Source organism: Anopheles gambiae, chromosome 3 (genome assembly GCF_943734735.2).
Source record: "Anopheles gambiae chromosome 3, idAnoGambNW_F1_1, whole genome shotgun sequence".
NCBI classification, from domain to species: Eukaryota; Metazoa; Arthropoda; class Insecta; order Diptera; family Culicidae; genus Anopheles; species Anopheles gambiae.
The window spans coordinates 87304059-87325724 of NC_064602.1; the positions used below are offsets into that span (position 1 = coordinate 87304059).

Sequence of the window (21666 nt, forward strand, 5' to 3'; positions counted from 1 at the left end):
AGAGGCTTCCCGTTTCCCGTGTTGGGCCTGGGCGATCGACATCGAACGCTGGGAGGACAGCAAAAAAAGGGGTTTATAATTCCGGTTCCGTTTTTTCCGAGACCTTTCCCCCGCAGGGGTCGGGTACGCTTAGGTGTACGTTGAGCGTGCTTCCTTCCAACAAAGTGGGAAGCTAGTTTTATGGGTTTTCTTTTCTGGCTGGGCACCTCGGTTGCAGCACGTTAGCGCCGTTTCCCCTTCTTCGGTTGTTCCGTCCCGTTCATCAGTGAAAATCGAGAGCACTGGAAAGGCACTCAGGCTATTCAAATTCGTACCGAGGGAGGGGGTTTAGAAGCGGAGTTGGAAACTCATTTAAATTCCGATACGATAAATTTTGGCGCAAAAGCTTGCTTCACTTGCCGTGCGCTGCAAGGGATGAGGTGAAGTATCAAAAAAAAACCTGAATCACATGCTAGGAACGGAAACAACATTGAAGGTTGTGTTTTTATCGGGATTCGTGGAGGGAGGTTTTACCCACCCTTCCCAAAACTCATGCAATTGCAGATTCTTCTGTAAGCGCGTATAATCGGGAACTAGCAAGTGCAACCGCTCCCGGGTACAAATGGGACCATCGGGCCTGAGATGGGTGTTTTTTTCGTTTTCGTTGACTACCTGCACTCGGCACACTACTGGCCACGTGTATATGTGTGCAATTTACAGTACGATGAACCGTAAACGGGTGTGCTTTGAACAGGGAACGGGATGACGAGCGAAAACAGGGAGAACAAATTTTTCAATCGCACGTGCATTGGGATGGACCTGGAGCGGGGGCCGTTAAGTTGCAACCCGACCGAGTTCGTTTGTAGTTCCGACTGATTTCGAAACGATCCTACCGAGCACTTTTTCTACGCTCGGACGGGTGGAGAAAGACACAAAAAAACACACACACACGAGAGTGAAGCCCGACATCCGGCAAAGTATTTACTCTAAACTCTCCACAAACGTTCCACCAGGAATAAGAGGTTTAAATATTCTCTGGCCCGAATGTAGAGTGGAACCGAGTGAGGAGGAGGTACCAATGCTCAATGCACATTGCTTCGGTCGGTAAACGTACGGTTCATGTATGAGTTTTTCGCTTGCTCAACAAACCAGTAGTGTACCGTTGTTGGAGCATCGAAATTTTTGAGGAAAAAAGGGAAAAAAGCACGATTGAGGGGTTTTTTTTTAATGTGTGTGTGTGCTAAAGGTTATACTTTTCGGCAGCTATTTCTCTAGGTGAGCCCGGTTCGAAACACACGCGCGAGTGCCCGCTTTTTTTTCTATTTCGCCCCTAAAGAAACCACAGTGGGTACCAATATTTTTCAACATTTAGATCAATAAATTGTTCCCGTGCTGACTGGCACAATTTTTTCTCTCTTTCTCTCTTGCATGGAAGAAACGGGCAAGGCTGGAAAGGTTAAACATTTTAATGATGCACCTGAGAAGCTCGCAGCTCGACCTCGCCGGCGAACGAAACCGAAAACTGCCTCCCCGTAGTACCTTCGCTTTCCCGGTGGAGTTTGGTTTGGGGAGATACGGGGTAAGATACGGAGATTCGTGTTTCGAAATTTATTTCGGGGCAGTATGGGGTTTCCCTCTTGGGAAACGTATAAAAAGGGTCGTGAGTGAAGGGCCCTCCCACTTCCCGCCAGCTAGAGTTGAGTGATTTTTTATTTGACCTAATAAATAAAATATAGTCTGTACGGGGGAAAGCTGTATAGATTATTATTTTCATAGATGGCAAAATTTTGCTGCTAACAAGAAAAAAAACAAATGCAGAATTGTGCTCAAAATACATACATTTAATTAAAAATAATATGTTGGTGCCATGACCAGGATTTTTTTTTAAATTGGCATTATGTTTTTAACTTGGAAGTATTTATATTTCTTTTCGCTTGTGCTGTGGTACTTGTATCATTCTTTTTTTTAATATAATAGTTCAGCATGTCACTTCATGCAGCAGACGTAGAGTTTTTACGCATTTGAAGTATTTCACAAGAGAAACCGATTAGGCGCTGTAATGAAAGTGTTGGCTTAGACTTCCATAATAGTTATAGAAAATATTTTTAACTCTCGTGTTTTTCAATGCTACTAAAGCTCGATACAAAAAGCTGTTTGAAATGCACTCTCTCTAAAAGTAACTATAAATCGATAACCTTTTTACAACAACCGCATGTACCTGTAGTCGCTCGTGAAGTACCAGGTAGCTCCATCAGATACATAAAATGTTATTGACTGCTTTTTTATATTTAATTCAGTACTACATTTTTCTCAACTTACTGGTATAACTAAAATCAATTTTTTCCCAGAATTGAGGAGTACAGAAAACAGTTTGAACAGAAACGTATTTTTTGGAAATTAATTTAGTTTCCCAATGGAAGAAACCGTCTGGTATGTGTTCTCGTCTAACAACAATACTAAACAAATCCATCGAGAAAAGATGAAAGTTTAGTTCTGTTTCAAATTAAAGTTCTCGGCTAAATATCACACAGCGCTTTCTTTCGGCAAAGCTTCAGCGCTTTAATCCACGGCACGGCGTTCCCGAAGTTTTGCCTATTGTAAATCAACGCCCCACCCCGTATCAACCCTTTTTCTTTGCTACATCCGCCCGTCGTCGCGCTGTTACTGCTGCACAATCGTGCCCCACAAATCTGTAAGCAATCATGTTTCACTTAATTAACATATTCGCAAAAGTCATAATCCCGTCCCCGCTTCGTGTCGGCCTCCGTTCGCCTTGGCAGCAGTCGGAACGGCTTCGCACGCGCAGCCAAAAATCGAAAGTCGCACAACATCGGAGGCTTCATTTGCTTGAGCATCTCATGTGTAAATAAACTTTTGTGCCACGTCGAGTTGAGTGTGGGTGGGTGTGTGTGTGTGTTGAAAATGTGCCTCCTCTTGGAAACACGCAGCAAGCAACAACTGACAGAGCGTTTCGCGTTGTTGTGGGCATATTAGCTGTTTCTAAGTAGCTTTTTGAAAAGAAAAAAAAAACGAGGACTTCAAGAAGGAGCAGCACAGGCGTCTTGGTTTGGGCTGGAATTCTGCAAAGCAGCAGACACGCAAACACACACATACTCAGGATGAAGAAGCAAAGCACATCGTTCGTTGCCTCCCATACGCGGGGAGTGGAGAAGTAGCAAAAGACGCTGCACAAAACTTAACGAATTTTCAACGAGCTGCTAAAAATGTGTCTAAAAGTGAGTGAGTGAAATTGATTTACAATGGCGAAGACCTACTTGCTGGTGGACGAGGGGGGGCGATGGAGTGAGATTTTGGTTTGGATCAAGTGTACTTTTAAGATTTCAGCCACCCAAAAACTTCTCCATGCTTCAGGGAAAGCTAGAGCGGAGGGCTGGCGCGTTGAGGGAGTCTAAGGCCCCGGTGTTGACGGTGTTGGAAAGGATCCTTAAAATATGCAAACAAACGATACGCACCGGGCAGGATTTTGGATTTTTCAATGGTAAAAGCAAGCAAAGAGAATGGTTCTGCGTTTTTTTTTGTTTTCGGCCCGATCTTTCGATTCATTTCATACGCCCGCTTTGTACATATTCATCCGACTGACCGATAAGAACACCGCGACGAAGAAAAATCGTCCGAAACACCAATATCTCTAGTGTTTTTGTGTTTGATAAATGGACGCGCTGTTCTAAGGGGCGCGCACTGTAAGCCAAATCATCGGTGAAGAAGCTCGGTGCGCTCAAGGACACTGGGAGCACAGAGCGATGCTCTTATACGCTTGGGGCGCATTATGATGCTGATGATGATAACGGCTGCTCGTTGCTGTGCGCGGTAAATGTCCTTCGGCTTGTTATTGCTTGACTGGAAGAACCCACCACGACCACGTCTACTACAAGTGTCAGCAATTTTGGAGCGAGGTGAAGAAACGCTGCCGTACTTGCGTCGTGGTCGGACAAACGACGCGTGGATCGCTCCCGTTCCCGCCTTGCACGGGGAGCGGAATAATGCGTTTTGCACGATTTTCATCAAACGACATTATGAATAACAATGGACGCAGACAATGGCGTTTCGAAGGCACATTGTTGTGCCCGCTAGCAGTGGAGCTATTGCCTGCTGGTGTGCCTGATTGGAAGAGCGGGAAAGCCGCGTTGAGCTGCCGCTGTGGTGGTTTTGCTCATTGAATCCGAAAGCAACATACTTTCGATGTCCTCCCACATAGTGCTCTTCTAACATAGTCTGTTGGCAGGAGAAAAAACCTTTTTTTTTGCTGGAATCACAACACATGTTAACGCACGGGCTAAAATGGTGGCTTCCACCAGTTGGGGTGGCCATGAAACACGTGTTGATGGGAAGGACGTGTTGTGTAGTACGTCGAGGGACGAAGCTGTAAGACCAGCATCTCAATGCATTGGTGCCACAGCAGCCTCCGAAGAGCTCAATCACATCACACGGACATGGGAAGATGAATTCCGACAACGGAATGCTTGTTATCCGAGGCGGCATGTTATCATTTATTGTGCGATACAGCGAGATGTTGCTACCCACTCAGCATTCCCACGCAGCCCAACAAGTCCGGTTGGGTGGGAGGTGGCCCTAACCCAATGCCTCATTTCCGCTTTTCGCCAACAGTTTTTGACATAAAGACGCTTTTTCTTTCATCAAGTGTTTCAAATGCGAGGCAGGGGATGAAGAAGAAAAAAATACAATCGACGAAAAGTAAGCAGGTAACCTCTTCAACGGCTCTCTTGAGCCCCTAACCTGTACTTCATGACGGTTTTGTCAGCTTTTCATGCAAATTGTGAAGCTTTTTTTGTGAAGCTGACTGCTGTGCACGTTATTGTGTGTGTGTTTGTGTGTTTGTATTCTTTTCTTTTGCGGTTATTCATCCCCCATCGACTTCATTGAAGATGAGGAGCACACGCGAGTGTGTAACCCCGAACGGTATTCAGGTCTTCTTTTTTTTTTTTTGGTTGGCTTAGAGCTGCCAAGCACCACTTGTGTGACAAGTTTCAAGATCCTCCTGCTCCGCACTGCGACAGGAAACGATGTAAAGCACTGGGAGCGGCAGGAAGACAGACACACACACACACATATACAGTTCGCTGGACCACTCGGGCGGACATTATTTGAATTTGAATGGTGGCCTGTTGGGTGGAAAGATTTTTTCTTTATCACCGGTGAACCATGAGACGCCTCCCGCAGGCTCTGTGAGACGGTCCCGCGCAACGTGCTTTGTTTTGCGTGCAACAAAAAAAAAAGCAAAGCGGAAACGCTTTTTGACTCGTAATTGTCGAAAAATTGTGCGCACCAACCTTTTTCTTCACCCACAGACACACACACACACAATTCACAGCAGATCGCACGCTCTGTACGTGTGTGTGTGTGTGGGGAGGATCTGCCTATGACGCGGAACTGATGAAAAGGTTTTCTCAAAAACCCCAGCGGAACCGGGTGGGTTTTCTTTGTTCTCGCGGGAAAGCTTTCGGAATGAAGTGATGCTTTGTGTGTATGCGTGTGTGATGTGTAGGTTACATTGAGATTTGAACGCTGAATAGGATGTAAGACTCGCACAAAAAGTATCCATACAATGCAAATAATCCACCTCTTGTAAATAACTAACAAGGCATACAATCACAACATATTTGTTCACTATGTGGGAGAGATGGGGAAAGAATTCAAACAAGATGTCTTAAAACATGACTGATCATATAGTTAAATAAATGTAAATATACGGCAACACAACTAAAGTTTTATATGACTCATAACATCAGTACAGATCGTAAGGTAAACAAAATTGTAGTAACTTGATGGAAAATATTGCCAAAATTCGCTTGAAATGATTTAATTGACGTTTGCTTGCCGCTACGAAGCCAGTGGACGCGATTTCTGGTACGTGATATGGCTGTTCACGTTTTGCAGGTACTAATTCATTGTTTGGCCGGTTTCATAGACATCCCGGTCAAGCTAACGAAGTAATGTAAGGGACATGTAGGTCCCTCGGTCTTCATTTTTAGCTTCCTTTGGAACCTCAACTCGCTCAGTGTCGTCGGCCCTTCGGAACTTGGCTTTTTTATGCTCTGATTTTTATCTAATAGGACCAAGATGTTTTAGATGCCAGAACAGACATACACGACGACACCAAACTGCCTCAAGATGACCGTTTCGTTTGTGGCGTGGTGCTTTTCTTCGATCCTGTACGCTCACGGCTAGATTTCGACTGAAAGAGGTGTCAAATTTTGTCTGCTGACTCATGGAATACTATTATTGAAAGCGCAATAAACGTTTCCGTACCCGTTAATAAACGGGTTAAGATAATCCCATAAAAAATCAAAATCCTACATTCCAAAATAGTCCATTTTATAAATGCAATCGATAGTATTTAAAACTAAATTCAATTAAATAAAAAAAAACTAAATTAAATTAAAATTACCTTGAGCAATACTAAAAAAAAATTAAAAACAATATTTCAGAAATTTTACATACTTCCTCAACTTATCATGATAGGAAAACCTAATAGCACAACTGAATAGCTTTAAAGGAGCGATCAATTCATTTTCTAAATAACTTGGCTGCAATCCTTATTTAATACTTTGTAGACTCGATAGTAGGGATGCTGAACATACGTTGGAAAATGTAAAATAAAAATAAACTCTCACTCATTTGAATTTCTGGTATGAAGATTCTCTCATCTTAATTAATATATTATTGCTTCAACCTATTGCTGTAAGTAATGCTGCATTAATGTATATGTTTTTGGTACTGATGGTACATCATAAAAAAGGAAACAGTCGTCATTTTATGACCATTTATCAAGGTCTGATCAAAACAGTTCCGTAAAAATAAATATTGCGACTTTTGCCGTTCTTCCGCAATAAAGAAACGAACGTCCTCAGCGTAACTTTATTTTATATACGTTATTCATTTAAAACAAGGTGCAAGGGTTGCCTCACCGTGTATGTTTAAATCGATATATTTCATGATGAAACCCAAAAATATTTTGGACTGTTTGCCTTATTACATTTCTTTTAATTAATTTAAACTTAAAGCAAAACTTTCCACCAGCTTTTTCCAGCCAGTCATGCGAAGTAAAAACCTACATCTAAAACCTCAGCAAAGAGGCAAAAACGAATAACCACTTGACCTGCTCCTCATTTGTCAGCGCTGCTATCGCTTCGCGTGGCACACTTCTCTCACTGCCCGTGTGCACGAGTTTTATTGTGGAAAATAAATTAATTTCTTAATTTCTCACCGTGAACGGGCGGGAACGCAAGCGGGGCAAAGGGGACAATTTCACTTCACTGTTCTTATCACGGGGCGACAGTTAATTTTATGTGTCAGCGTGTCCGTCTTATCGGCCCCGATGCTCCCGACGTGCAATAAAGAAAGTGTGGTGTGCTGCACAGCAGGGAAACAGATTCTAAGCTCCCTGGCTGCCGGAGAAGAAAGTATGCTCGCAGCGAGACAACAAGGTCGCACGGGGTTCGCCAAGAACATAGAGAGTGCAGCACCGCGCCCGATCGGTGCATTCCTTTACCCCGCTGTACACAGTATGGCTGTGTGCAGTCGCGGTTACGATTGTTACTTGCATTGCACTAAATATCGTACCATCAGACACACGCACAACTACCAGTTGTTTGTGAATGTGTGTGTGTGTTGCGTGTGTCTGTATGTAGCCACATTAAATTAAGACTAATTTATAACAAGTGACACTTTCCAACGGCACTGCAAACGCTCCACAGTGCATCCAGTGGCCCGTTCCTAACCGCCGCTCACTGTGGCCGTCTCCCGCAAACGCCCCGACCCGACAACACAAACGCATCATAGAACATAGTTGCAATAGAGCCGCGGGAATGGGAGAGACGACGAACATACCCGTTCCCTCCTAACACTCTGCGTGTATCATAATTAATGATGTAGATAAAATGAAGCTAGCCGCGAGCGATGCAGCTGGGCAGTGTGGTGTTGCCGCCCAGCCCGGGAGGTGGCTGCAGTTGTTGTGTGTATAAAAACTGATCACTCTTCTTGCATTCCGTTTCAGATGGTGATGTCTTGCGGTTGACTTCAGGTAGCAGCAGCAGCAGTGCGAAGGATCTTCCCCGGTGCGTGGCACTAAAACTCAACTAGAATTGCCAAGTGGAAGTTTGCCATTTCCATTTGCAGAACGCTGCTAACAGTGTATGTGTGTGTGTGTGAGTGAGAGTGGTTGGGAGTGTGCTTGGGAGTAAGAGTGAGTGTATAGTGAACACACGTGCATCACCAGGTGTGCAGCATCTCAACAAAATGGTGATCGGTGGCAGAATGTGGGCGATAGTGGGGCTGCTCCTGGTGACGGTGTGTGGTTTCGGCGCGAGTTCCGGTGGGAGCCCGTCGCTCCAGTGGGAGCATCTGGTGGACTTTGATCCCAACTATCGGCTGCTGTGGAGTGTCGGCAGTGCGGAGGTGACGTTCGAGATTCAGGCCCGCACCCTCGGGTACGTCGGCGTTGGGTTTTCGCGCGACGGCACACTGATTGGGGCGGACCTTGCCGTCGGTTGGATCGACCAGGGACACGTCTATCTGCAGGTGAGTGTGCGAAGATGAATAATAGAGCATGGGACGCAATGGAGAGAAGCAAATGCGCTTGCCGCCTAAAGCAAAAACGATACATCGATCACAAGTCACACGAGGTGTGCAAAGTCATTCATTTGGAACTTGCGTTGAAAAATGAGGCCGTCCTAAACCAAACCGCGAACAAGCAAACTACAAGGGGCACAGCAAAAAACCACTCCCTCCTTCCCAATAAACCATCCTCCAACTCCAATCGAGTGCAAACATCACCGTGCGCTTCCGGCGATGGCAAAACTCGTGCCTGGGTAGATTTTACACATCATAACCTCGAGCGGAAAAGTTTTGCATTTACAATTGAAATTGAGCATGAACTCACACTGTGGTGAGCGCAATAACAAACACCAAACGAAGGTAGCGGCGATACACACAAAAAAAAAAGCCTTCCTGCAAGCGTGGCCTGTGTATTGCGGCTGCCTTCATTGAAAGATTGCGTCACTGTGAAGCAGAACACACACACAGAGCATGAAGCGTACGCCAACTTCCTGTGATGCAGCCAGGCCAACCACGCCGCACCGTCGTACCATGCCGGCGTGACCTCCAATTAATTTCTGCCTCGATTTCTGCCCGCGCGGCAGTTGTTATTTTGAACTTCGTTTTTTTTTCGGCAGTGAGGAAAAGGACGAAACACAACAGCGCAAACGGCGAACAATAAAGCTGCGTACCTTTGGTAGTGCCTCGGGCTGGTGATGGCGACTCCTTACGTCGTCAGTCGTCACTGTTTTTTGTTGTGCCGTTTGGTTGAAGTCAAAATGAGATTGATTTTTCCGTCGTTTACTGCACACAAACACAACCACATGTTCTTCTTGGTGCATTGTGGTTTAAAGTAACGCTTGTGTACGCGGTCGTTAAATGTAAAAAAGGATAAAAGTCTGAAAGTTTGTATTTTATTGACAAAAAAATCTAACTTTTGTGAAGTTTTATGTTTTACGTCATAGTTTTACCTGGAATCTGGCATTTAGAACCTGAAATAGTCGCAAAATGACACAAATATGCACATGCTAAACTAGTCTCAGATAATAAGTCAACAGGTTTCTATGAGAATTTAAACATAAACGTAAAGTAAATGATGAAATATTCCACTCGATCTTACAACACATCTTCATAGTAGTAACAGCATTTGACTTGGCTGTTTGGATGATGTAAGTCCTATCGTCGGACAGATCAGAAGGAAAAGAATGCTCTGCTGCCACTCGGCGACTTTAATCAGCCAATGATGCTCTGATGCTCTGGTCGATATGCACTATGAACCTGTGACCTTTGTGGCGGAACAGAATTGATTTTTGGGTTCAATCAATTGCCAACGTCTGTGAGGCCAGTCAAACAAGTGGCATCGTAAAGAATCGAGGAAACCAATCATATGTTGTGGGCCATTTCTGGTGGTGGTACTGTTCTGTGGGCATTACTCAGTCACCGCCTTTATTGAGCTCATTGTTGCAGTTGATCCTCATCACCCACCCTTAGCAGTCTTCCGCCACGGTTTCCGCCCATGATTCGTTGTTGCCGGTGGTGTAACCTTGACATACGCTACATTTACATTATATTGAGAATTTTAAAGGCTTTAATGGAGTTCAGTGTTAACTAAACTGGCCTCACACGATATGGGTATGGATACAGCTTTTGAATTTTAGCTGGCTAACTGGCTTTCACTCATTTGAACAGTTTGTTTCAGTTTTGTTTGTGAGCAGAAATTCAAATAGCTTTAAATATTTAAGACACTAAGCAAAACAACATCACTCGGCAGCCCTTGGCTTAACCACTTTAAATCATCGATGATTGCTTTCAATGAGTCTCTTTTGATGATTTTACAACTATCATGAACGATGTTGACAGCTGTCTGTGAGGCCATATATCTCCCATTAATTTGATATCAGACGATCCTCACTTTACGATCCTCGGTCGAACTGTTCTCCCTTCTTTTCTGTACTATTTCTCATCAACTCTCGACAGAACTAATAGCAGATAAAAAGAGAGAGGGAGAGAACCGGCATTGTTTCAAAGAATCAGAAGGGAGTAAACGATCGCATGTCAATGTAACACTATCACAGCTCTCATTTTTTGTACATCTCAAACACTTTGTAAACTCCAAAGTGTTTAATGACGTATTGCTCGTTCGATCCCTTTATCCAGAATTAGCTGTCTTGCTTTAAAGTTACCAATAAGTGACAGCCTTTTTTGTGGCTAATGAGTTGCTTTAGTTTGTCTGTTCAGGCATATTTTAATGCAGCGAAAAGTGATGGCAGAATTTGGTAAAAATGGAGTTGGCTCCGATACGACTCTGATAATTTCGGAACCGACCTCGAAAAGATAGGTAAACTCAGCATTATCTGGAATCATTCGAAAGTGTCTGGAATCGTCTCGAGTCGTCCGGAGTCGATCGGAATCGTCAGGAATCTACTGGAATCATTGGGAGACGGACTCATCCGTAATCGTCCGGAGTCTTCCGCAATCGGTTGAAGTTGGGGTCGTCCGAAGTCGGCCGGAGTCAGCATTTGCCTGTACATAGACAAAGGCATGTATGCGAATTGCACGCGCAAAGTGAAAGGAAAAAACACAACGAAATGATATTCCTGATTCCAAGCACATTGTACCGGAGGGCGCCTGTAGACCCCGACCGATTCCGGTCGACTCCGATTGACTTTGGACGACGCCTAATGACTCCAAATCCGGTCAACTCCGGTCGACTCTGGACGACTCCGACTCCGAACGACTCCAGGCGATTCCAAACGACTTCAGTCGAATTCGGACGTCTCCATACGATTCCAATCGATTCTGGGCGACTCAAGAGGACTTCAACTATGGACAGAATTAGTGGTTCTTAGTTTCCTGAAGTGGAGGTCGGACTAACAATAGTCGAAGTCAGATCGGAGTCTTGGGTGCGCTCCAAATAGCACATCACTAGCAGGCAACTTCAATTTTTCATTTTCTTCACACTTCAAGAATCACAATCAGGCTAAATTTGAATCCATCAAGGATTTTAAGTTTGTTTTACAAAAATACACGTATATACTTTTTTCAACCAACCAGAAGTTTATTTCGCTCACCATTGATCTCCATTAGCATGCGTATAATAATTCTACTCCCGTCGTGTTTTCCAACCATCGTAAAATATGATTTTGGGTTGGTTTCCTACAACTTTTCAACCCTCATTTGCCTAGAAGATATTTTAACAATCACCTCCAAAACACAGACCGGTTTGAATTTATCATGACCGAGAGCGCGCGTGAGCAGAAGATGCAAGGGTCACCTCCTACCCATCCCAGGCTTTGTAAAACAAAACGCCCGGGCTACAAACCCTACCGCTGCAAGTGAAATTTTCCAACCAATGTGACGGGGTTTTTCAGCTTGGAAGAACATTTTACAGACCCCTCACACGAACCCGAAGTAATCCGTTGATCGGATCATTTAACGGAGAGGGCCCGGCCGTATGTGTGTGTGTGTGTGTGTGTGTGTGTGTGTGTGTGTGTGTGTGAGTCTGTGCAGTCGTCCGGTTCGCAGCACACATATGTATCGCGAGGTAATCTGATTATGATTTGAGCTAGCTTGCCCTGTTACACGCTGCTAAGCTGGCGAGGGGAGTACCTATGGAGCCGAAATTTGAAGTTGGTTGGAATCCTGTCAGAATCGGTGAGGCGCATACGGAGATTCGGGTACATCCGTTTTTCTTCTTCGTCTGCAGTTCCGGGGGTTTAGCGTTTTACGGCAGGAAGAGAGCACGGGAAAGTTCGTCCAACCTAACCTTGCCCCGTGCGCTCGGCGGGATGTCTGCTCTGCACACATCACCCAATTCCGGTAATCCGATGTCTGGGGTATCTTCATCATCATCTGGTCTTCCCCGCACAGTCTGGAATCAAAAGCAAGCGGGTGGGATGTATCCCACCCTGCGAAAGAAGTTTTCTCCACATTCTCAAACGTTCTGCACACGAATTCAACCCACGGGGTAGTTTTTGCAGCGGAACACAAACACGCGGGAGAGCAACCGGTATGCACACAGCATACGTGCAAATGATTGTTGTTATGATTGTATCATAAATATTACACAAATAAACAAATTAATTCCTCCCTGACGTCAAAGTCTCGAACCGTGCTCGAGCCGTGCCCGGCGGCATCAAAACGTCACGCGCGCTACCGAACGTACGTTCATCGGGCAAGGGTTTTCGGGAAAGATGGAAAGTTTTAGCCCTTTTCCTGGAAAACTGTCAGAGCAAAGCCGGTACCGTCGAGCACCGTCGATGAGCTGTACAGGAAGCTGGCTGGCCTCGTGATTGGCAAAGGGTAAAGTTTTGTTGCCGGGCCGGGAAGTTTCACGTACACCGGTATATGCCGCTGCGGTGATGAATGAGTTTCCCAATTTCACCGAAACTCGAGCCTGTACCTTGGGAATTTAGCAGAGATGTAAAACAATTTGACCATTTAGTGTGAACCAGCTAGCCAGCGAACCGGCCTACTCCCAGCACAGGAATGTAGAGAAAAGAACGGTTTTTCTGCCGAAATCCAAATCGTTTCTCGATCGGTTCCTCTACCCGGCAATGTAAACAATCCGAGCGTACCCGGTACCCTGTGCTGGATTAGTCACCTGCCCGGCCTTGGTGTATTAATTAGCTACCTCAGTGAAGCGGTGAACCGTGGGCAGGTGAGCAGGAAGTTCGGGGAAATTAATTGCACCTACTCGAATTTCCATTGCCCACATCCGGAAGACCGGCGCTCGAGCAGCACCGTGCGCTTTGTTGCTCTGTGACGCGATTTGTCAAGTGCCGGGCGTATCAAAACAACATTATCATTGTGCTGCGGGCTGCGTTCGATCATCGGTATCGTTAAGGAAGCTAGTTTATTCCCCCCCATTCACTGGCGGTTATGGGGGTGTTTGGTCAAACCGGGCAAAGGTGGCCATAAATCACGCCGGAATGGGTGAGCAAACTTTGCTTTTCTTTCGCAGCCAGTTGTTTACTGCAGTTTGCATGCCATTCGCGATGGAAAACTCAGCCAAACGGGGTGAGCGAGAGAGAGATTGGAATAGTGTGATGAGGGCTATAAAAGGTAGGTGCGTCATGTCGAAATTCTACGGAATAAACAAAACTCTACGCATACGCCAACAGCGCGGTACAGTGGTGCTTGGGGTGGGGAGTGAAACAAATGACCACCGATTTTACCTGCGTGTTTTTCTTTTACTGTTCCGTTTCTGGGGAGCGGGATGATGATCATTTACGAGTGTGTGTGAACGTGTGTGTGTGCGAGAGAGGGAAAATGTGCTGATGATGGTTCAACTTGCACGAGCAGCTACATTTCCGACTACGGTGTAGAGGGGTAGAATAAACGATTGAAGGCTTACGATATTTGCCATTTACTGAGCGCGAACGGTACGATCCGAGCTGGTCATTAATAATGTTAAGACTCCATAACCTCCTGCTGATTTTTTTTGCTTTCTTTATGTATTTTTTGGATACAGTGTGGCAAGGAGAAATCGCTATTTTAGGAGTGTGTATAGTAAATGAAATCTATAATATTATTTTATTATACATAAAATAATGCTTTAGAAAGATAAGAAAGATAAAAAATAAACAATTTTACAAGGAAATTTAAGAAGAAAAAAACGTAACATTGGCTATGCATTCAATTGTTTGGTTTTTACTGATAATTTTCTTTTGCTTGACCACATTCTGTCCAAATTTTTTTTAAGCACGTGATCATTCGTTGCATGCTTTCTGTATCTTAGCTTGTTGGGTTTGAATAAGCATTTAGGATTTTTTTTTAATTTTCTTACGACTGTCTTAGTTATCTTTTTCATGTTTACAGTCGTTGCCGCCACATTTTGGCTCCAAGGTACCCATTTTTGACAGAGGATTCATCACATTTTGTCTCTAAGGAATGAATTTTGACAAAGCGCATCAATTATTGACTTCAACTCTTCTTTTTCGGTGACTAAGTCATCACATTTTTACTTTTGAAGGAATCATGATGATTTTAGAAGGTATTTGAGCAGATTTTTGACAGTTGCAGTTTTAAATCATACAAAGTATACCACAACCGTGTAATGCGATTATTTAATGGATTTGGAAAAAATGAAAATATATGACATCAAATATATCACTCCAATAAAACTTCCTAAATTGGCATAAAAATTGTTATATTTGAAATTGTATCAACGAAATTATTCACTAAATTTCATCAACGAAATAATTCACGCTTAATTTCAATAATTTCAGAATAATTTTAGAAATGACGTTAAATTTTGTTAATATTTCGATTGACTCACAGTCAAAAATTGATGCCTAAGAGACAAAAATGGTGACATGCTGTCAAAAATTGGTGCCTTAAAGACAAAATTAGGTGAGTTAGGTTTGACAGTTACCTCTTTCAGTTTTAAAAGCACGCACGCAAGCTCACAATGAATGGTAAGTTAAGTTGACGATTATTTTTTACATTTTTTGGAGTGCTGTTCGAGTGTCTTAATACAATTGTGCCAACAATATGTGCAACCAAGTTCTCCCAGTGGCAATTCGCCCAAAAACAGGGTATTGCTCTTAATGAAATGTTTCTTTGATACACATTCGACAGGATTTTATATGTTTTTTGGTGTCTGGTGATAATATTCATAACTTAATGCCAATACATTTTGTTTCGATGAATATTTGTCCAGTTCATGCTACAGAAAGGTCAACAGAAACAACAAGATCAATATTCAATACACTTTTATTCAGGAGAATCTATATCTTTGCCCATATTGCTTACCATACAACAATTTAAGATGATATTTAGTTTATATAATTCTTGTTTTTCGAAGTTCCGATGGTTGTCTTAGCAAAGGTTGTTATTTGTTAAAAAAAAAACAAACATCCTACAGATAACTACTAGAAAATACATCACCAATTAAGAAAATCACTCCGCCGTTGCGTCGTACCACACTGTAAATCGGCTAACCGAAGTTAATGTGTCCTTCCGCAACACCGTTTGTTCATTTCCCTCCTTAAGCTCTAAGCACAAAATAGCGTATCGATGGCAAAGTTAAAATAGCACCATCAAGTACGCCCTCGAGGTGTGGCAAAACGTGGCAGTAAAGAGTACTACCTTCCAGCCCCCTCTGCCGAGCCCGTCCCAAGTAGTGGCCACCGTTCTGTACACCCCAGAACAAAGCAACAATTACCGGCTCAAGTATCCGGCGTGTGTGTCTGTGTGCGTCGACCAGCAGCCCGGGAGACAGATTGGCATGTTTTGGCGCGACCGGTCGGGCCTAGATTCCTTACCGCCGATAAGAGAAATTCGTGGAAAAAGTTTCACGGAAAGTAATAGCCCCCGCACCGGCGCCCGGCAAAGATAGGTGAATCGACGTACCGACGGGTGATGGTGATGGTGGCTCTTCCTCTTATCTAACTCGCACCCACCCACCTTACGTACCAAAGCGAAGCGGGAAAGAAAACGACAAAACTTAGAAACCTTTTACACACGAGAAAGCGTGTGGTTGAAATTGCGTGAAATTTGTTATCGCCAGCCCGCAAACGCCACATGCCGGCGGGGGTACCACTTAGGGCGAACTGCGACGCGCTGCAAAGCTTGCCTTGGGTTTGTTTTGTCGTGTTTTGTATTGCGCCCATTGCGTGAAATCGGCCAGCCAAGAACGGCTCCAAAAACAAAATCCAGCTTTTCTTATCATTTAAAGGGAGAAAAACTTTTTGCCACGGAAAAGCCTTGCAAGCAACAGGGTAAGAAGTTAGGGGAGGGTTAGAACGATTGCACGGTGGAGGTGAGATGTCCTTCAAAAAAAAAAAAAAAAATAAAAAAAAAAACCCGGGCCAAAAACAGTGAGAAGGAATTTTCCCCACACGAATGTGTGCCACCCTGGGTGAAGTTTCATTTTTTATGGGGCAAAGTTTTCGCCTTTTGCCCACTTGCTTTCCCCAGTCTGCCGTACCCCGTAAACTAAAATGGTTGATAAAAATATGCTCTCCCAATGGCATGCTAATCCCTGCGGTTACTCGCTTTCGGGGGCTCTTTCTTCTTCCTTCCCCACCTGAGCGCCCTCCTGAGCGTTGTGGTCAGGGTCGCTTTTTTGCACCCTGCCGTCTTTATTTCGATATTTATTTAAAAAAGAAGAAAAAAGAAAACAGAGCTTTTCCGCAACGATGATGACAGTTTTTCCTCATTCCCGTTGTTTTGCGTAAGAACTGTTCCACCGGTCGGTGGGGAATTTATTGCCTAAGGTCAGTCGGTAAAGGTGTGCTCGAAGCGTCAGCATTATTAGAAAATTTCACTGCAGAGGGTTCGGCAAAAAAAGCCGTGTGTCTCATCGACGGGACATGGAATTAGCGCTTAAATAGGGGCGTTGGTTTTTTTGTACGTGACACGGTCACTTTCCAGTTAAAGTTGAGCTTCCGGGTGAGTTTCCCTTTCCATCTGTATTGCTGCTGTATCTTTTTCCGCAAAAAAAAGTTACTCACGCAGCTATACTTGAATTGCAATTAAAAAGTTGAAACGTTTGCGGAAAACGGAAACCCAGGTTTGCTTTTTTTGTTCGTTTCGTTTGCCTATTGCTCGCCGCGTTTTGTTTCCTTCTCACCGGTCTAAAATTGGCTTTGTGGTGAGATAGAATGCTAATAAAATGTTGGCTTATCGATGCAGTGAGAACGCTATTTTCCTTTTCTCCAGAGGTGCTTCGTGGTGAACGGCTTGTTATGTGGTTCTAGCCAAGACAATCGATAACGTGCTTATTAAAAGATATAACATTTACACACAAGAGTTGATGAATGATAACTTGATAATTGTTAAAGGATTTCGTCACGTCAAGTTAATACCAAGAAATATAGAGTATTCTCGTCAATGCGGTAGCTGTTGGCTGAAAATTGTAACAACAAAAATTAATCATTTGAATGAGCTATTTATTAAAACAAATATTTCTACAACCTTTTTATCGCTCTATTTCTGTGATATGTAAAACTATGCGCTATGTCTGCGCTTTTTCTTCGTGTAGAGAATACAAAGAGGGAACAAAAAATATAAATATCACTCCAGAGCATCTTGTCGGCACAAAACGTCACATCATCATGACTTGGGTAACAGGAGCAAAAAAAAAAAAGAATCTCTAGAACGCACCAGAACCCAAACCGTGGAGGAAGAATTTAGCTGACGCTTTTCAAAATTACATTATTAAAAATGCTAACGTTGGTCCCGGGAAGGGAAAAAATACTGTGAAAGCAAAACATAACGAACGAAAAGTAAATGCGCGCACCTGACCGATTATGGAGGAAGTGGCTGGGCTCACTAACGGTTGCTGACTGAACGCTGCTCTCCTTGGCTGCCGGAGAAGAGCCGTCCCGTGATAATCAGCGCGAAAAATTCGCTACCCTTTGCACAATTTGTCCGAGCGCGTGTGGGCAGGAGTGGGCGATTACCCGAAAGTGGGTGAATTTTGGGTGTAAAGATTGTTCCTACATACAAAAAAAAACTTCTCTCGCAAGCACCACCGTTGACGGAAAGCAGACGGCTTGTGTGTAAGGGTGCTTCGCGCGAATAACTTTTTACATGATAATTAGTTAATTTTTAACCCTCTACACAAACACACACAGGTGAACCAAGGTTGCGGGGATCAGGAAATGTATACAGGAAGCAAAATGGGGTCGTTTTTGCCTATTACGTTTACCTTTCATTTCTGCGATCTCGCGCTGTGCAGGGGTCGTGCTGCTGCATGAAAACCCTTCTGCTTTCTTTTTTTTTTGGAAGCCAACCAGAGCTGGCCTGTGTTTAATCTAGCAAAATGGATGAGCTTTTAATTGTGGCGCACAATTGAATAACACAGCCGTCGTTGGTTTTAATTAGTGTACTCGTGTAGCGGGCGCAATTGCGCTTCACAAACATAATTTTGTTTGCCAGTGGCAAGGCATTGGAGGGAGCGTAAGAACGAGAGAATGGGTTCCAGAATTTGAAGGAACACTTCAACCACACCTGTCCATAAACGCTGCATCCATAATTCATCCTTTATTGGAAAGCATTCAGTTGTCCATAAAAACGATTTTCTTCAATATACTAGCGAACGTTTCCCACTTCTGGAGCGTTCCGAGTGATTCGGAAGGTTCCAGGGAAACTTCCAGCCCTGCTTGGGCGCTATAAAATGGAGCAATCCATCGATCAAAATCTTCTCCAAAGAGCTGATCACGTAGGTCATGCGAATATTCTTCCTGGTCCATTTTCTTCATCTCCAAAAGCATCGTTCCAAAGACCCAATCTCCAGCTCCCTCCAAAAAAAAAAAAAGCGTCCACATAAAGCGAGCGGTAAGCAATAACAATCTATGGGAATAAATGAAAAATTGTTACCATATTACTGTGCCATTGCGTGTGCCGCTTGTGATTACGTTTATGGAGCGACCGTTTCCCGGTTTTATTGCGGGGCATATTTTAAAGGCAGCACCGGAACGTCAGTATTCCTGGTCTATCTTTCCGGTCGTAAAGGACCTTGCAGACGTTGCGATATCACCGGGAAGAACGGGGGGGAACACACACACACACACACACAAGCAGCAATGCCATAGAAATGTCCCGATGAAGAGGTATGTTTGTGGGAGCTCTTTTCAGTTTTTTTTTTCTGTTGCCTTCATTCTGCTGACATGGATGCCTTGTACGGATTCCATATCAAGCCGTACGAACCGATAAGGATGAATGAATGGGCACTTCATCATTTCTATTGCGTGTGGGATTTTGCTTCCCCGTTTTCTCTGGGTGGGTGCAAGAAATCTGATACAGCATAGGTGTATATAATGAATTGTATGGAAAGGAATTTCGTACACTTTTCTATAGTTGGCCCAACATTTTCTCAGAATTCTTGGAAAACTTGTGAAAACATTTTACTGTGTGCTGTCAACTCCACCCGACAAAAAGGCAAATATCAATTAAAGTCGGACGTTAAACGACAACAAGGCGCCCGTCACCGAGCAAACCTGCCCGCTGGCAACCTTTAATTACCCCCATCCCCTCCACGGGCCAAACCTCATCGCGCGCTGTACATTAGCATTAGAGCTGCAAAAGCTGAAGGAGGGTCCTCAACCCACCGAACGATTCGAAAACAGCTCCCCAAGAAAGGATGTTCGAAGTTGCTGGTGCATTAAAATGTAAAACATATACACAAGCACACACACCTACATACACTCAACGTACAACCTTCAAGCGTCGAGCGCCTGCAGCGTAAAAGGAGGTTTGCGTGAGCACACTACTCAAGAAGGCGGCGACGGCCCTGTGGTCCGTCCTTCGTCAGAGGCTTTCGTGGCAGGAAAAACGCCATTGCCTCATGGGGGCGCCTGTTTCGTGCCTGTATGCAAGCCGAATGAAGTTGTGAACAGGAAACAGAAGCCTAATGAAACTAAACAGTTATTTGTGTACTACGCGGGTGCCAAGCGCCGGGGGGAAGGGCGCAGTGATACAAGGACCGGGGACCGTTCCTTTTTTGTCTGGCGCAAACGGTGTAGACCTCTGGAACCTGCACCGCACTGGCACCAAGATGGCACACACAGACCCATACCCAAACACGCACACATACACACATACCTTCTGGAAGGTGTCAGAATGCGCACCTGGCCACAACATGCACAGCGTCGCAGCGTTTTGGAAGCCTAACCTGCGCCATTTTCGCATTTCGACCGTTGTCAGCAGTGGCAAATCGCATTACCGTCACCTACATGGAAGACGGTGGTTCGTCGTAGTTCGGCGCATGTAATGTTTGTGTCATTGGGCTTGGTTGCTTGCGTGTGTTTTTTTGTTTGTTAGTTTCTTACCACGTTCGACCATGCAGCAGTGCTTTGAATAGACGTGTGAGTGAACGATAAATGTTGTTTGCTTGTCCGATGTTCACACACCGTATCGTAGGCTGCATGTTCGTGTAAAATTCTTACGACCCCAAGCAAAGCAAAAGGTTTCACCGCTAGTGAAAGCAAAGTCATAGCAAAGCTAGCTGTTTTCCCTTTTTTGTGGTGTAATTCCACAAGCAGGGGTCGGCAAAGTACGACCTGCGAGGGTATTTTGCAAATTTGCATGTTACGTGGATCCACAGCAGTAGCACTTGAAGAGGATATTTATATTAATTTTTATTGGCTTTGACCTCAACAAAAGGGCAAAACACAATATTAATGAAGAAAAAATTACAGCGTGTAGCATCTCCAACCAAGTTTCCTTGTTTTAAAAGCAGTTTACTCAACACGATTTTGGAATAAGAGAAGTATGGAGAAGTTAAACCCTCCAGCATTCCATGTAATGTCAACAAGAATCCATATAATTTTCCAAAATTGCTGCAAGAGATATAAAGGAATAACTTTTGAAATGCCTAAAGCTTTGGTGCGGTTTTGCTAAACGTATTTGCTTCCTTTATTATTTGCAAGGATACACTTCGATGACATCCTTCTCGTAAATGCCTTGGGGCGGGTCTTGTAGTGAAGATTAGCGTGTCGTGTATAGTACAACATATATACCAGTAGTACTACTATTATTAAAGAAAAAGGAATAAGTAAAAAATAGGTAAAATTTAAATTTTTATCATCATCAAAATTTATATCGTTACACTTAATTACCCATCAAACTTACTATGAGACAAACACTGTCATTCTGCGATAATTGGAACTTAAACGGGAATTTCGAGAAGCTTACAAAACCATAAACAATGCCAAAATAGTTGAAGTTTTCGCACTTCTCTAAAAGAAATTGCGTACCCCTGTTCAAAAAGAATCTGATTTGTTTTTCTTCTTGTGCCGCGCAATATTCGCCGTCCCGTTGTAGAAGATTATTCACACATTGCAGTTTAGGACAGATGACGATGCGCACCATACTTTTCCTACAGCTGCACTGCAACATCAGCTCAGCGTTGTATGGAAAAATAATAGAAGGCAGAGTTCGTTCCCTGATTTGCAATCTTGCAAGCGCCCGTTAATAGAAAATAGAGCTATTGGAACAATTTTACGACACATGTTTGCGTATGTGTGTATGTGATTGTGTTGAGGAAGTGTCCCATCGGGCACTCGACCAACAAAAACATGGACGCTTCTCCTGTCCATGTACGGTAGCAGTAGCGATGGCTATCAGAATCGTTCCGGTTCGGTGCGGATTGTGTGCAAAATT

At 44.0% G+C, this 21666-nt stretch overlaps 1 protein-coding gene across 4 annotated transcripts in view; it reads left to right on the forward strand.

Moving 5' to 3' along the window:
- LOC3291381 (MOXD1 homolog 2) overlaps positions 1 to 21666 on the forward strand; it is a 78305-nt gene that overhangs the window by 13073 nt on the left and 43566 nt on the right. For all 4 annotated transcript variants that reach the window (XM_061658250.1, XM_061658252.1, XM_061658251.1 and 1 more), the window contains one exon: positions 8015 to 8538. In XM_061658250.1, coding sequence (XP_061514234.1) covers positions 8257 to 8538 — 282 coding nt within the window. In that variant the 5' untranslated portion in view covers positions 8015 to 8256. The remainder of the gene's footprint in view (positions 1 to 8014; positions 8539 to 21666) is intronic.